Here is a 12,232-nt window from a genome sequence, read left to right on the forward strand (position 1 = left end):
TGAGATGAAAAAAGATGGACGACAAAACAAATTATACAGGGGTGATAACCCTTCCCTATGTTTTCCAAAAAGCTTAAAAATAGTTTTTTTGACTGGAGCTACACTTTAAAAATGTACCAGTTGAAAATTACAAACAGATTCAACTTAACACAACAAACCTACACAGTCCCTGTCTTGTTTGCACCGCCTGTATACTGCTGTTCTGAGTATATAGGGCCTGGGGGCCACACGCATTTCCTTTTTTTAATATGGGTACGGGGTTCCCCTTAATATGCGTACAAGACCTAAAGGGGCTGGTAATGGGCAGGGAGGGCTACCCATGCCATTTTTCTCAATGATTTTAAACCATATTGCAGGAACCAGATATAACATTAAAACCGCAAGCAGTTTTAAATGGTGTTATTTCCGTTTAATGTCATTTTGTGCAGGGACTGTTCTAAACACGGGAAACACGTGGCACTTCCCAGGCATACTACAGACACCCCCCAGGCACCATATTTAAAGGAATATTTCACTTTTTTTTCACTTTAATCGTCATTAAAATCAGTGCTCCCGCCAAAACGGCCATTTTTAAAAACATTTTAGGCATTGACCCATGTCCCCTGGGGCAGGAGCCAGGTCCCCAAACCCTTTTTAGGACAGTATCTTGCATATTAGCCGTTAAGATTAGCACTTTTCATTTCGAACGTTCGAGTCCCATAGACTTCAATGGGGTTCTAAAGTTCGTTCGAATTTGGGGTCCGTTCGAAAGTTCTGGTGCGAACCGAACCGGGGGGTGTTCGGCTCATCCCTACTCCTGACTCTGCTTGCTGCCTTACTCCTGGCTGATATACCGTGCATGACTACTGGCCTGGCTCCTGACCCTGCTCTTGGCTCTCCCTTCTGCCAAGTCTCACCTGGTGTATCTGAGGGACTCCTGCTCCTCAGCCGCCACCCAGCGGACCTCTCCTTATCCCTTTAGACTTTTGCAGCTGACAACCCTGGCTTCTTAAATCATAAAACTCCCTGTTGCCACCTTCAGGGGTGCTCTGCACTCAGCCTCAGGGGAAGCCCTCTGAGCACTTTAGCCTCCGATCAGGTATGTAGCAATGTTACATAAAATTTAGATAATGCAGCAGTGTAAATGTAGCATATTTTTGACATCCAATGCCTTTAAAAATGCAAAGCAACCTAGAATAAATATTTTGCAGCCTCCTTAGATCACTTTGAACCTCTACTGGCATCCACAACCTTATTCAGCATCTCCCTCTGCTACCTCATTTACTCCCTGCTGTAATTTCTTCAGCATAACATACTGTACTTCAACAATTTTACCATCAGAATACAACACCAAGTAATGGATTCTTATCTTAAATATTCACCTGGCAGGTAAATAACAAAATATGCACAAGAGAAAATAAAAGTACATAGTATCTTATAAGAATTACAACAATGAAAGAAAACATATTTCTTTTTATTATTAAGTATTACAATAATTATGTTACAAAATCTGGAAAAATTTCAAAAAAGTATCCTAATCTGTAACAGTCAATCATATATTAGAATCATGAAGTCAGACAGTGACCAGTAAAACAGTATTTCTGGTTTACTGGTTTATTAACATTTCCTTTTAGCCTGTTAGCATTGTATATAAAAAATATGTTTATTATCTATAATAGTTTACATTTGCGTCCAATTCATTTAAAATAGTTATGTATGTATAGATAAAAAAAAACTTTAGTTTTGGATAGAGTAGGGAAGGATTAAAACCCCTATCAGTTTATCTGTTGCTTTTTGTCTGCCATTGGTGAGATTTTCCTTCACTTCCTGTCCCGGAGTGTTGCATACAGGAAGTGAAAGGAAATCTCTGCAAAGAGCTGTTATCGCAACAAGTGCCTTCATTGGAGGATTTACCATACCTTCCAACATTTTGAGATGGGAATGAGGGACATCTACTAACAAATATATGTAGGCACAGGACACACACCCTGCCACACCCCCTTATAGAAAAATTAACAAAAGAAAGGTTAATCAAATCCACAAGGGCTTTTTTTTTTTACCACTACTGTTCCTTTATATTGGCTTTTAAAATATACAAATGCAGCAATTTAGAAATTGGATGAAAGGTTTAGCACTGGGGAACACTTTTTGAAAGATAAAAAGTGCATTTTTTTATACAACTATATGGATCAGACCAAAATGAGGGGGGAAGAGGGACATTGTTCCGAATCAGGGACGGTCCCTCAAAATCAGGAACAATTGGGAGCTATGATTTATTTACCCTTACCACTTGTTGGGGTGACAACTGCAAAACGTTGGATTTCCCATCACGTAGGCCACCAGGACAAATAGAGAGGGTGGGAGACATAGACAGCAATGAAACCTCACTATACATTGGCTATAGATACAATTAGACATTTTCAAAACACAGGTATAAATTAAATAGCATAAAATCCCCAGTACACTGTTAGTTCTTATACACTATTTGAACTGTTAATTTTGTTAATGTTGCATAATGTCCGTCTACTCTTTAACACTATGTGACCTCTGATTATTAGTTATTATTGAAATTAAAAATGGCCATACACAGGGAAATGATGACTCCTGATTAGAAGTGATGAGAACATAGACCAGAATTGTTCAGTATATGTGGTCAGATTATACCTGAACATTATCCTGATTGGTACTGAACCTGAACCACATGAGTGGTAGTTGTGATTAAATGATCACCACATTTGACAGTGCAGCTTTGATCAGTGTATTTTGATAATGGAGGAGACCCTCGCTGTCAGAATACAATAGTACAACTGGGAGGATTCCTCCGAATCTTTTTTTTTTTTTGTTCAGCTTCTAAACTTTTCTAAATGCCTATGTGTGCATAGACACATAGGCTAACATGCAGAGATGTTGAGATGCAGAATAAAAAAAACACCAGCTGCCCCTAGAAGTAGCATTAAAAACATTGCGTCTGCATGAACTCTTAGCTCAGAGAATGAAGCAGGTAAAGCGAGACTGCTACTGCGGAACAGAAGAATTAGAATTTTTATATTGATGGGCAATTTCCTCACTGGAATCACTGAGACACTGATACAAGGCCAGTGTTTGATTCTCCCAATCATTATCTTTTCCAAATGCAAATATTAGTTTTGGATGGAATGATCTGTAAAAGTAGGCAGGCCAACACAGACAGCATACCTCTCAACATTTTTAGCTGGGAATGAGGGACACCTACTAGCAAATATACATAGGCATAGGACACGCCCCCTTAAAGGAGAATTAACCAAAAAAAAAAGGTTAATTAACTCCACAAGTGCTTTTTTTACCACAACTATTCCTTTATATTGTCTTTTAAAATGTACAAATGCAGTGATTTAGAATTTGGATGAAAGGCCTAGCACTGGGAAACACTTTATTGAAATATAAAAAGTGCATTTTATATACAACTATATGGATCAGACCAAAATGAGGGACAAATGAGGGAGAAAGAGGGACATTGCTCCAAATCAGGGACAGTTCCTCGAAATCAGGGACAGTTGGGAGCTATGACTGACAGATCAGATGGCTGTTAGTGAGATAGCAGAGGTTTGTAAGAGGGACCTGATGCAGACTGCATGGAGGTTTCAACAGTATCATCATTAAATAAATGTTCTATTTCATGTCTACAACAGTTTGGTATCTTTGCAAAGTCTACTGTATCCTTATTGCTTCCAAAACGCCACTGGACGTACTGATTTCGAGCACACTCTGCTAGCTGTTTTTTGGCTATGGAATTCTTGTTTAGTAGAGGATTGTTGTACTGAAGAATGCGCTCCAGAGCCCGCCTCTGCAGGACCAGCTTCCTAAACATTTCTGAGTTTGTGATGCATTCTCCGTTCTGATGTCGGCAGCATAGCTGATCCTCATATGCAGTTGCTGGGAGACATTTCAAACATTGACACCAAGAAGGAATTGCTGAGGATTTTTTAGCACTTCTTGGGTGAAGAGGAAGGTCTTCCAGTCCTTCGAAGAAAGACAGTTCAAGCTGTGCAAGGACTGTATTAGCAGACATTTTTCCTTTCTGGAATAAAAAGCATTGACAAGCATAGGTTAGCCAAGGGTTTTTATATACAGGTGAGGCTAAAAAGAGGTACATTACTGATTGGATCATGGCATTATACCATACAAATTACAGATCAGATGATGGCATTATATAGCAGATACACTGTATGTTAATGATTATCACAGCAAGAGTAGCTAAGTTTGGAGTGCAGTTGATATTTTCTTTATATCATTGATGTAGTAGAGAGGGGCTATAGTAACCATCATGTCCATGTATGATAAGAGGAGCAAGTCTTGAGTGGAGCTACAGATTTGGGTATGCTCTTGTTTTAATGATCGGATGATGGCCTTATATAGTAGGTATATAATACTAATTGGATCATGGCATTTTATTAGTAGGTATGCATTACTGAATGGATCGTAGCATTATATAGTAGGTATACAACACTGATCAGTTCATGGCATTTTATAGTAGGTATACATTACTGAATGGATCATGCACTATATAGTAGTGTAACCTGGGGGTAGCTCTGTAATAACCGCCAGCCAGTTTTTTGAAAGCACACAGTTAATTTATTTCAATCACAACTAAACAAAACAGCTTACTTCAGCCACAGTAAATAAACAGTCCAAAATCCCGGTATTCATAATTTAAGCAGGCTCACCACTCATTTTTTTGGTCCCATACAGAGGTTAGGCTTCTCCACAGCAAGGGTGCCAGGCAGGCCAGACAAAGGGGGTCAGGCTCTCTCTCTCTCTTTCACACTCACTTCCTTGACACAGGTGCTGATTTCCCCCTGCTGCCTCCCTCCCTTGGGACCTAACCCCTTCGGTACCAAAGTCCTGGTAATCAGGGTTTGAAGACTCTGCAACTGTCCTCCTTAAAAGGTACCATGACTCAAATATTGGGGGAATGTTCTCTGTGTCCTGTACATGTCCCCCCCCCCCCCGCCTCAACGCAGAGGTGTCCAAGACAATGTGGGACACCCTACAGTGTACCCTAGAAAGGACATCCGCGTTCTGGTGTTGCTTTCCTGGTCTGTGTTCAACTACAAATTTGAATTGTTGCAATGCCAAAAACCACCTGGTAACTCTGGCATATGTGTATTTATTCTGTCTCGTTCAGGTCAATGGGGCATGGTCTGACATCAGGCAAAACCTCATACCGAGGAGAAAATAGCGTAGTGAGTCTAGTGCCCACTTAATGGCCAGGCACTCCCACTCCACCACAGCGTAATTTCTCTTGGCGGCTGTCAATTTTCTACTCAGGAAAACTATGGAGTGTTCCTCCCCATTGATGTCTTGGGACAGAACAGATCCCAAGCCTTCACCATAGGCATCTGTTTGAACAACAAATTCTCTTGAGAAGTCAGGAGCGACCAGTACTGGGTACTGACACAAGGCTGTTTTAAGCTCCTGGAAGGCCTTTTCAGCCTTGTCGTTGCATTTCACCATAACTGACTTTTTGCCCTTTGTCAGGTTTGTGAGAGGTGCAGCAATAGTGGTGAAATTGGGGACAAACCTTTGGTAGAACCCCACGATGCCCAATAAGGCTTGCACCTGTTTCTTCGTGACTGCGCGGGGCCAGACCCGGATAGCCTCTACTTTGTTCATCTGGGGCTTCACCAACCCTCTACCTACAATGTACCCCAAGTACTTGGTCTCTTCCATAGCAATGGCACACTTTTCGGGGTTCACAGTAAATCCATCTTTCTTCAGAGTGTCTAAGACTGCCTGCTCTCGGGGAAGATGGGATTCACAGTCTGTATTAAAGATAACAATGTCATCTAAATACTCTGAAGTGTATTGATGATGTGGGCGTAAGGTTTTATCCATAGCATAGTTTTATTAAATCACTCTACCAGCCCACCTGTTTGTGGATGATAGACAGATGTGTGCAGCTGTTTTATTTGGAACAACTTGCACAGATCTGCCATCACCTGAGACATAATTGGGGTTCCCTGGCCGGTCAACATCTCCTTTGGGAACCCTGTCCTAAAGAACATATTAAACAATTCCCTGACAATTGTTTTTGAAGTAGTCTGTGATATAGCAGCTCACCAATGACCACAAAACAGGGAAACCTTTTTTCGGCCTCAGGCACTTGTGAAACCCCATTAATTATGGTAACCTGTTGCCAGACATTTTCCAGTGTGGGATCCCTCTTGAGTAGAAGAAAATGCCCCCCATGACACCGCAAGATCAGGGGGGGCAAGACAAGAGGAGTTATCCCCAGATGAAACACGATCAATGTTCTCTAAAGCATTGGTATCCCTCCCCTTAAAGGGAACAGAGCAGTTCAGCTGTTCCTGTAGTCCCTCGCTCATGTAGTCCCAATGTTCAACAAATAAAGGGCAGTCCCTTCCTATAACATCATGGATGAGGTCAGGTACCACCCCAACCTCCTGGACAATTGTGCCACAGGCCGTGGTGAATGCCACTGACACCAGTGTGTATTCCTTGATGTCTCCATGTATGCACATCACCCTCAGTGTTTTTGCTACTGGACTCACCTTCACGGCTACCCTGGTACCCACAAGTGTTACCATACTTTCGGAGTCCAACAGCACTTGGCCGTGAAGCTGGTTTACCCAAAAGTCACATTCAAACCACCCCTCAGTCAGGTCCAGGTGGGCAGCACAGACCATCTTAGCATAAAAGGACATCCTCAGTAGAGCGCCACACTCCATGGGTTCCTCCTTCAGGGGACAGTGGGTCTGGATATGGCCACGGGTGTGACGCCGCCAGCACAGCACGCCCTCATTTCTTCGTGCCAGAGCGGAGTGATTGATCCTTGATTCTCTTGAATGCTGACTCCATGGTTTGTGGATGACTGGGCTTTCCTCACTGGCAAGGGTCCTCAAGGTTTGACAGGTCCGAGGAGATCCTCCACTACAGCATATCTCTCAACCATTTCCACTAGTTCATCTGCTGTCTTGGGGTCCCCATGACTCACCCAGCACCGAATGTCATTTGGCAGCGACCTTAGGTAATGGTCTAACACGACCCGCTCCACCATCTGTGAACCTGTTAACACCTCAGGCTGCAGCCATTTTTTGACCAGCTGGCTCAGGTCATGCATCTGAGCCCTTGGAGGACAGTCCAGACAGTACCTCCAACAGTGTTCCCTTTGGGCCCGCATAGCAGTAGTCACCCCAAGGCAGGCCAGGATTTCTGCCTTCAGCCATTTGTAATCCTTGGTATCAGCAGCTGACAAATCAAAATAAGCCTTTTGTGGATCCCCAGTGAGGAAAGGAGCACTAATACCAGCCCACTGGTCTGGGGACCACCGTTCTTTCTGTTGTTCTCTCAAAAGTAGCCATGAATGCCTCTACATCATCACTAGGTATTAACTTTTGTTAACTGGTGACTGGCCCTTATGGCTACCTGGTTGCTAGAGGCACCCACGGTTTATTCTTGTCCCTGTGCAAGACGCTGCATTGCTACCTGTAAAGCAGCTACCTGTGCTTGAGTAGTTTCCTGCTGGACTGTGAACCAGGCAACCAGCAAGCGAGTGTTTTCCTGTTGTTGACTGATGCACCCCCTTGGGGTCTGGAGTGCGCCGCGTGGTAGTGGCTGACTGCTGCAGATGGAGCTGTAGGTCATACAGGAGAGCAGGTACTCCGTAGTACCAACACTGATGACACGGGGAGATAGCACATGAGATTTCCTAGGGCATGGAATCTAAGAGCCAGCGGTGGTTCACCAGAGGCCCCTAGTGGTGGGGATGGATTTAGCTGCAGTCTGGCTCTAGGTTGTGACCCCTAGGGCCTCCCAGCTCGCGATCATGGTAAGCTACAGGGAGGTAGAGAGGAAGCAGCAGACTACGACAACAAAGGATAGCCACAGTAAATAAACAGTCCAAATGCCTGGTATTGATAATTTAATATCTCAGTTGGTCACGCTCACGCTTGCTGCACAGCTTGTGAGGCTCTCTTTCTCTCTCACCCCCTTGACACAGGGGCTGATTTCCCTCTGCTGCCTTTTCAAGCCTCCCCCCCCGGGACTTAACCTCTTCGGTACCAAAGTCCTGGTAATCACACTCTGATTGATGAAGACTCTGCAACTGTCCCGCTTAAAGGGACCACAACTCAAGTAATGGGGGAATGTACCTGCCATCCAGAACACATTCCCGGTGTCCTGTACAGTAGATATACAGCACTGATCAGATCAGTGGACATTGTTGAGGAACGGGTGATGGACCTGGAATCTTCCAAATCTGCAATGGATGCCCGCCTCACCACACTGGAACTGGAGAGGCAGACCTTCTGCTGACATCTTGTTGAGGTCCAACTGCGACTAGATGATGGGGAAAAATCGCAGCAGATGCAACAATTTGCGACTTCACTGCATCCCGGAGGCCACCATGGGCCCAGATCTGCGCACCACGGTGAAGGCTATCTTGAACCAAGTCATAGGCAAACCTCCCACATTGGAACTGGAGCTGGACAGGGTCCACAGATTGCCAGGCCTAAGGGCTCCTCGATCCTCCTCCCAGAGTCGAGCTCCCCCAGACCTGCCATTAGACGTACTTTTTTTTCACTTTTTTTCACTTTTTTCACTATCAAAGAGAAGGTCCTATGCCTGGCTTGGGCAAAGGGCCCCATTGACTTTGATGGTGCTATGATTCGGATCTACCCTGATGTCTAAAGACAAACACAGGCTCTGTGAGGTCTTATGTGGCCCCTCCTGGAAGTGATCCATGCAGCAGAGGCCACTTACTGTTGGGGGATACCCCTTTCGTCTGATTGTGTGAAAGCAGGGATCCGAGTTTTACCTTCGCTCATCAGATCAACTCCCTGACCTGTTCGGCTTCCTGGGTTAACTGATCATAAGTGTTCCTAACTGGCATGACTTTACTTACCCAGGAAGCTCTCGGTCCACCCTTGCCAAGACTGCAACGACTGCGAAGATCCCGCTCCCCTGCTCCTAGTCAGAAGGCCCCTAGGTCTCACCAGACCTCATCCGAAGTGTGACATCTATTTCAAGAACGTGGTTGGTAAGACCACTTGTACTGTGTTCCTGCACTTTAGTCCGGAGTTACTCTGTGACTCACTCGCAGTAATCTCTGGCAACAGGTCTATACCAACCTGACACTTCTAGACTCTCTGGATACCATGATTTGCCCGCTGGCCCACTGTACAGTGTTTTAGCTAGTTGCCCTTACAGCTACACCTCCAGGACGTTTGGTTAGGGTATGGGTATCCAGGGTCTTACCTTAGCCGAGTCAGGCCATCTGGCTTCTACCAATCAGTCTCACCCCATTTTACTGGGCCTTCAGTGCCTATTTGCTCTCCCCGACCCATCATACTCTCTATTGGGAAGCTGGCGGAGAGACTGTCTTGCAGGCGGTATGGGTCGCTGGACAGGCCCCGTAACCCGCCATCTCCACACCACCGAAGTCAGTACAGGGTGTCTACGTGCTGACCCCACTGGGCAATACCTGGTGGGCACATGCATACTATCCGATCACCACCCTTCCCACACCTCCCCTCTCCTCCCCCCTCATAAGGGACCTTAACGGTTTACATTTTTTTTATGCCAGAGGGGGGGGGACCATGTCTTTATTGAAGAGAGGATAGGCCTGCTAGTCGCTGGATCCGTACTGGTACCCTCTTACCTGGTCCATACATGTCCACATCTGGGCCCTCCGTCTTGGTGTCCCGGGACCTGGTACTGAGGTGGCGCATAAATGTGTTCTCTCTAGCTGTTGCCCACCTGGGCACTGCACCATTTTTACTGCCCCCCGGGGCATCACTGCGGATTGGTCGCGGTTGATGGCCATTTATCACTGACACTGCTGTCAATCCAATCCAAAGACATGCAGGTAGGTTAATTGGCTTCTGTCCAAAATTGGCCCTAGTATGTGAATGGGGACTGTGGATTGTGGGCTCCTTTAGGATAGGGACCAATGTGGGTGTAGAATTGTACAGGGAAAGGGACAATTGTAGACACTCACTCAGGTTGAACTGGATGGACTGGTGTCTTTATTCAACCTAACAAACTATGAAACTATGAAACTATGAAACTATGCTGTCCCCATGTTATTTTGTTACCTTTTTACTTTATTGTTGTTTGACTTGCCTATTTACTCAGTTGTGATATGTTCCTTGTTGCTCTCATCCTGTGCACCTCCAAATATATTGGTCCTTCTAGTTTAATTTTGAACCCCACTGCCCACTTCGGGCACCCTCCACCACCTCTACCATCCCCAACTAGGGTGGACTCCCACTCGGACACCTGTGTGCTAAGTTGAAATTCTCAGTTTCCTAACATCTTGGACAGATCCCCCCTCCTCAACTCTCCTCCTCACTTCCCTCCCTCCCCTTCTCCCATTTCCCCTTATCACATATTTATCTACTTTTTCTCTCTTGTCTTCTCTCCCTTCCCTCCCTCTACTGATCTACTCCCTTTTCAACCTCTCGCCCAGGTGGATTAACCCGGCAGGGGTGGGATCCCACGCTGTGTTGTGGTCCCATTCTGACCAGACGGCACTATGGGTCTCCTCAAAGTCACCTCCCTCAATGTACGGGGCCAAAAAACGCTCCCAGCTTTTGGCTAGGCTACAAGAGAGTAAGACTCAAGTCGCTTTCCTACGGGAAACACACTTTCACAGTGATCGAATCCCCAAGCTGACAAATAGGGCCTTCCCCACGGTGTGCCACAGTGCTTCTCTCATCTCCAAATCCAAGGGGGGTGAGCATTCTGTTGGCCAAGTCAGTGCCTTGGCTCTTTGAAGCACAGCAGACGGATGAGTTGGGTCGCTTCCTCCTATTGAAGGCAAAAGCGTTTGGCAGGCAGGTCACTTTTGCCAACGTCTGCTTTGCAAATGTGGAGCACCCGCAATTTCTGTGGAAGCTCCTCCCTGAAATCCTGGGGTTTGCGGAAGGGCTCCTAATCTTTGGCGGCGATCTTAATTTTCGCTATGGACCCCCTCTTGATGTCTCATGGGGCTCTTCCCACCTCCCATTCTCTCATCTCAATCGCCTTAAGGTGGACCTGCACACTGCACACTCCCACACTGTGGGAAGCCCACAAGACAGTGATCCGGGATGTACTGATCAAAATATGAGCCCGCCTTAAGAGGGAAAGGTCACCACTGCCCTCTCCTATGGTACCGGTATTGGGCAACCTGGAGTTCCCGCCAGGCCTTCAAAATCCTAATTTTCAGCGCTTAATTACGAGTGGGAATCTCCACTTATGTAACTTCATGGGTTCCGATGGTCAACTCACCCCCTCAGCAGGGGTGTTTGCCACGGATCCTCCACTGGACTTCTGGAGTAGTTTCCAGCTATGCAACTTTCTGCGTGGATGTCTACGGAATTGGTACACCTGTGTTGCCAGGGGGAACCGGTCCTCCATGGCCTCTCTATAATATATGTATCTCTGATTCAACCAGTGGATGGATATACTTCAGCCTCAAAACAAATGGGAATCAGACTTAGGCACCCAGTTTACTGACTGTCAGAAAAAGAAGATCCTTCATTTCTCCCAGAAGTCCTCTAACCACAAGGATCCAGGAGACAGGTTACAAAATCTTAACCAGATGGTATAGAGTGCTTACCACTTTGCACCATTTCCTCTCACATGTTCACAGTGTTTGCTGGCGCTGCAGAAATGCGTAAGGGACGATGCTGCATATCTTCTGGGATTGTCCCAAACTTGCCCCCTTTTGGCGCAAAGTGGTCTGTACAGTCAAGCACCTGACCAATGTTGATCTGAATGGAGAACCTGGCGGCCTGTTTGCTTCATCTATCAGACAGACCGAGCAAGAAATATAAGGCCCCTCTCACAATCCAACTGCTAAATGTGGCTAGGGCATGCATCCCCCTTTGAGATCGGAAAACCCTCAAAATGAATGAATGAATGAATGAAATACTTGTATAGCGCACAATGCGAACTGAATCGCCTCTGTGGTTCTCCAAGGAGAACGAATTGAGAGACATGGAAGATCTCACAGCTACCTTGCATAACCGGGAGGAGACCTTCCTAGAGATCTGGCGACCCTGGAACCACTTTGTGTGCACCGACGCATATATACAGGAGGTGGCACATACGAGCTAGCTGCCCCAGAACCAACTCCACTCCCTGGGCGAGAGGCCCTTTACACAAATTCTTTCTATTTCTCCTCCCCTCTCAATGTTTCCTCCACTGTGGGGGCATCTACCCCCAATACCTACCCCCCATTCTGGTTGTTCCCCCCCTCCTTTTAGTT

The 12,232-nt window shown here is 45.9% G+C and overlaps 1 protein-coding gene across 1 annotated transcript in view; it reads right to left on the bottom strand.

Moving 5' to 3' along the window:
• Nucleotides 1–1,434: 1,434 nt before the first annotated feature.
• Nucleotides 1,435–12,232, bottom strand: part of P2RX7 (purinergic receptor P2X 7) — a 107,508-nt gene continuing 96,710 nt past the window's right edge. The window contains exon 13 of the mRNA XM_077461989.1: nucleotides 1,435–4,036. Coding sequence (XP_077318115.1) covers nucleotides 3,545–4,036 — 492 coding nt within the window. The 3' untranslated portion in view covers nucleotides 1,435–3,544. The remainder of the gene's footprint in view (nucleotides 4,037–12,232) is intronic.

This window comes from Lithobates pipiens, unplaced genomic scaffold (assembly GCF_037356315.1).
Source record: "Lithobates pipiens isolate NorthernLeopardFrog02 unplaced genomic scaffold, aLitPip1_a1.2 Scaffold_3, whole genome shotgun sequence".
In the NCBI taxonomy this organism is placed as follows: domain Eukaryota; kingdom Metazoa; phylum Chordata; class Amphibia; order Anura; family Ranidae; genus Lithobates; species Lithobates pipiens.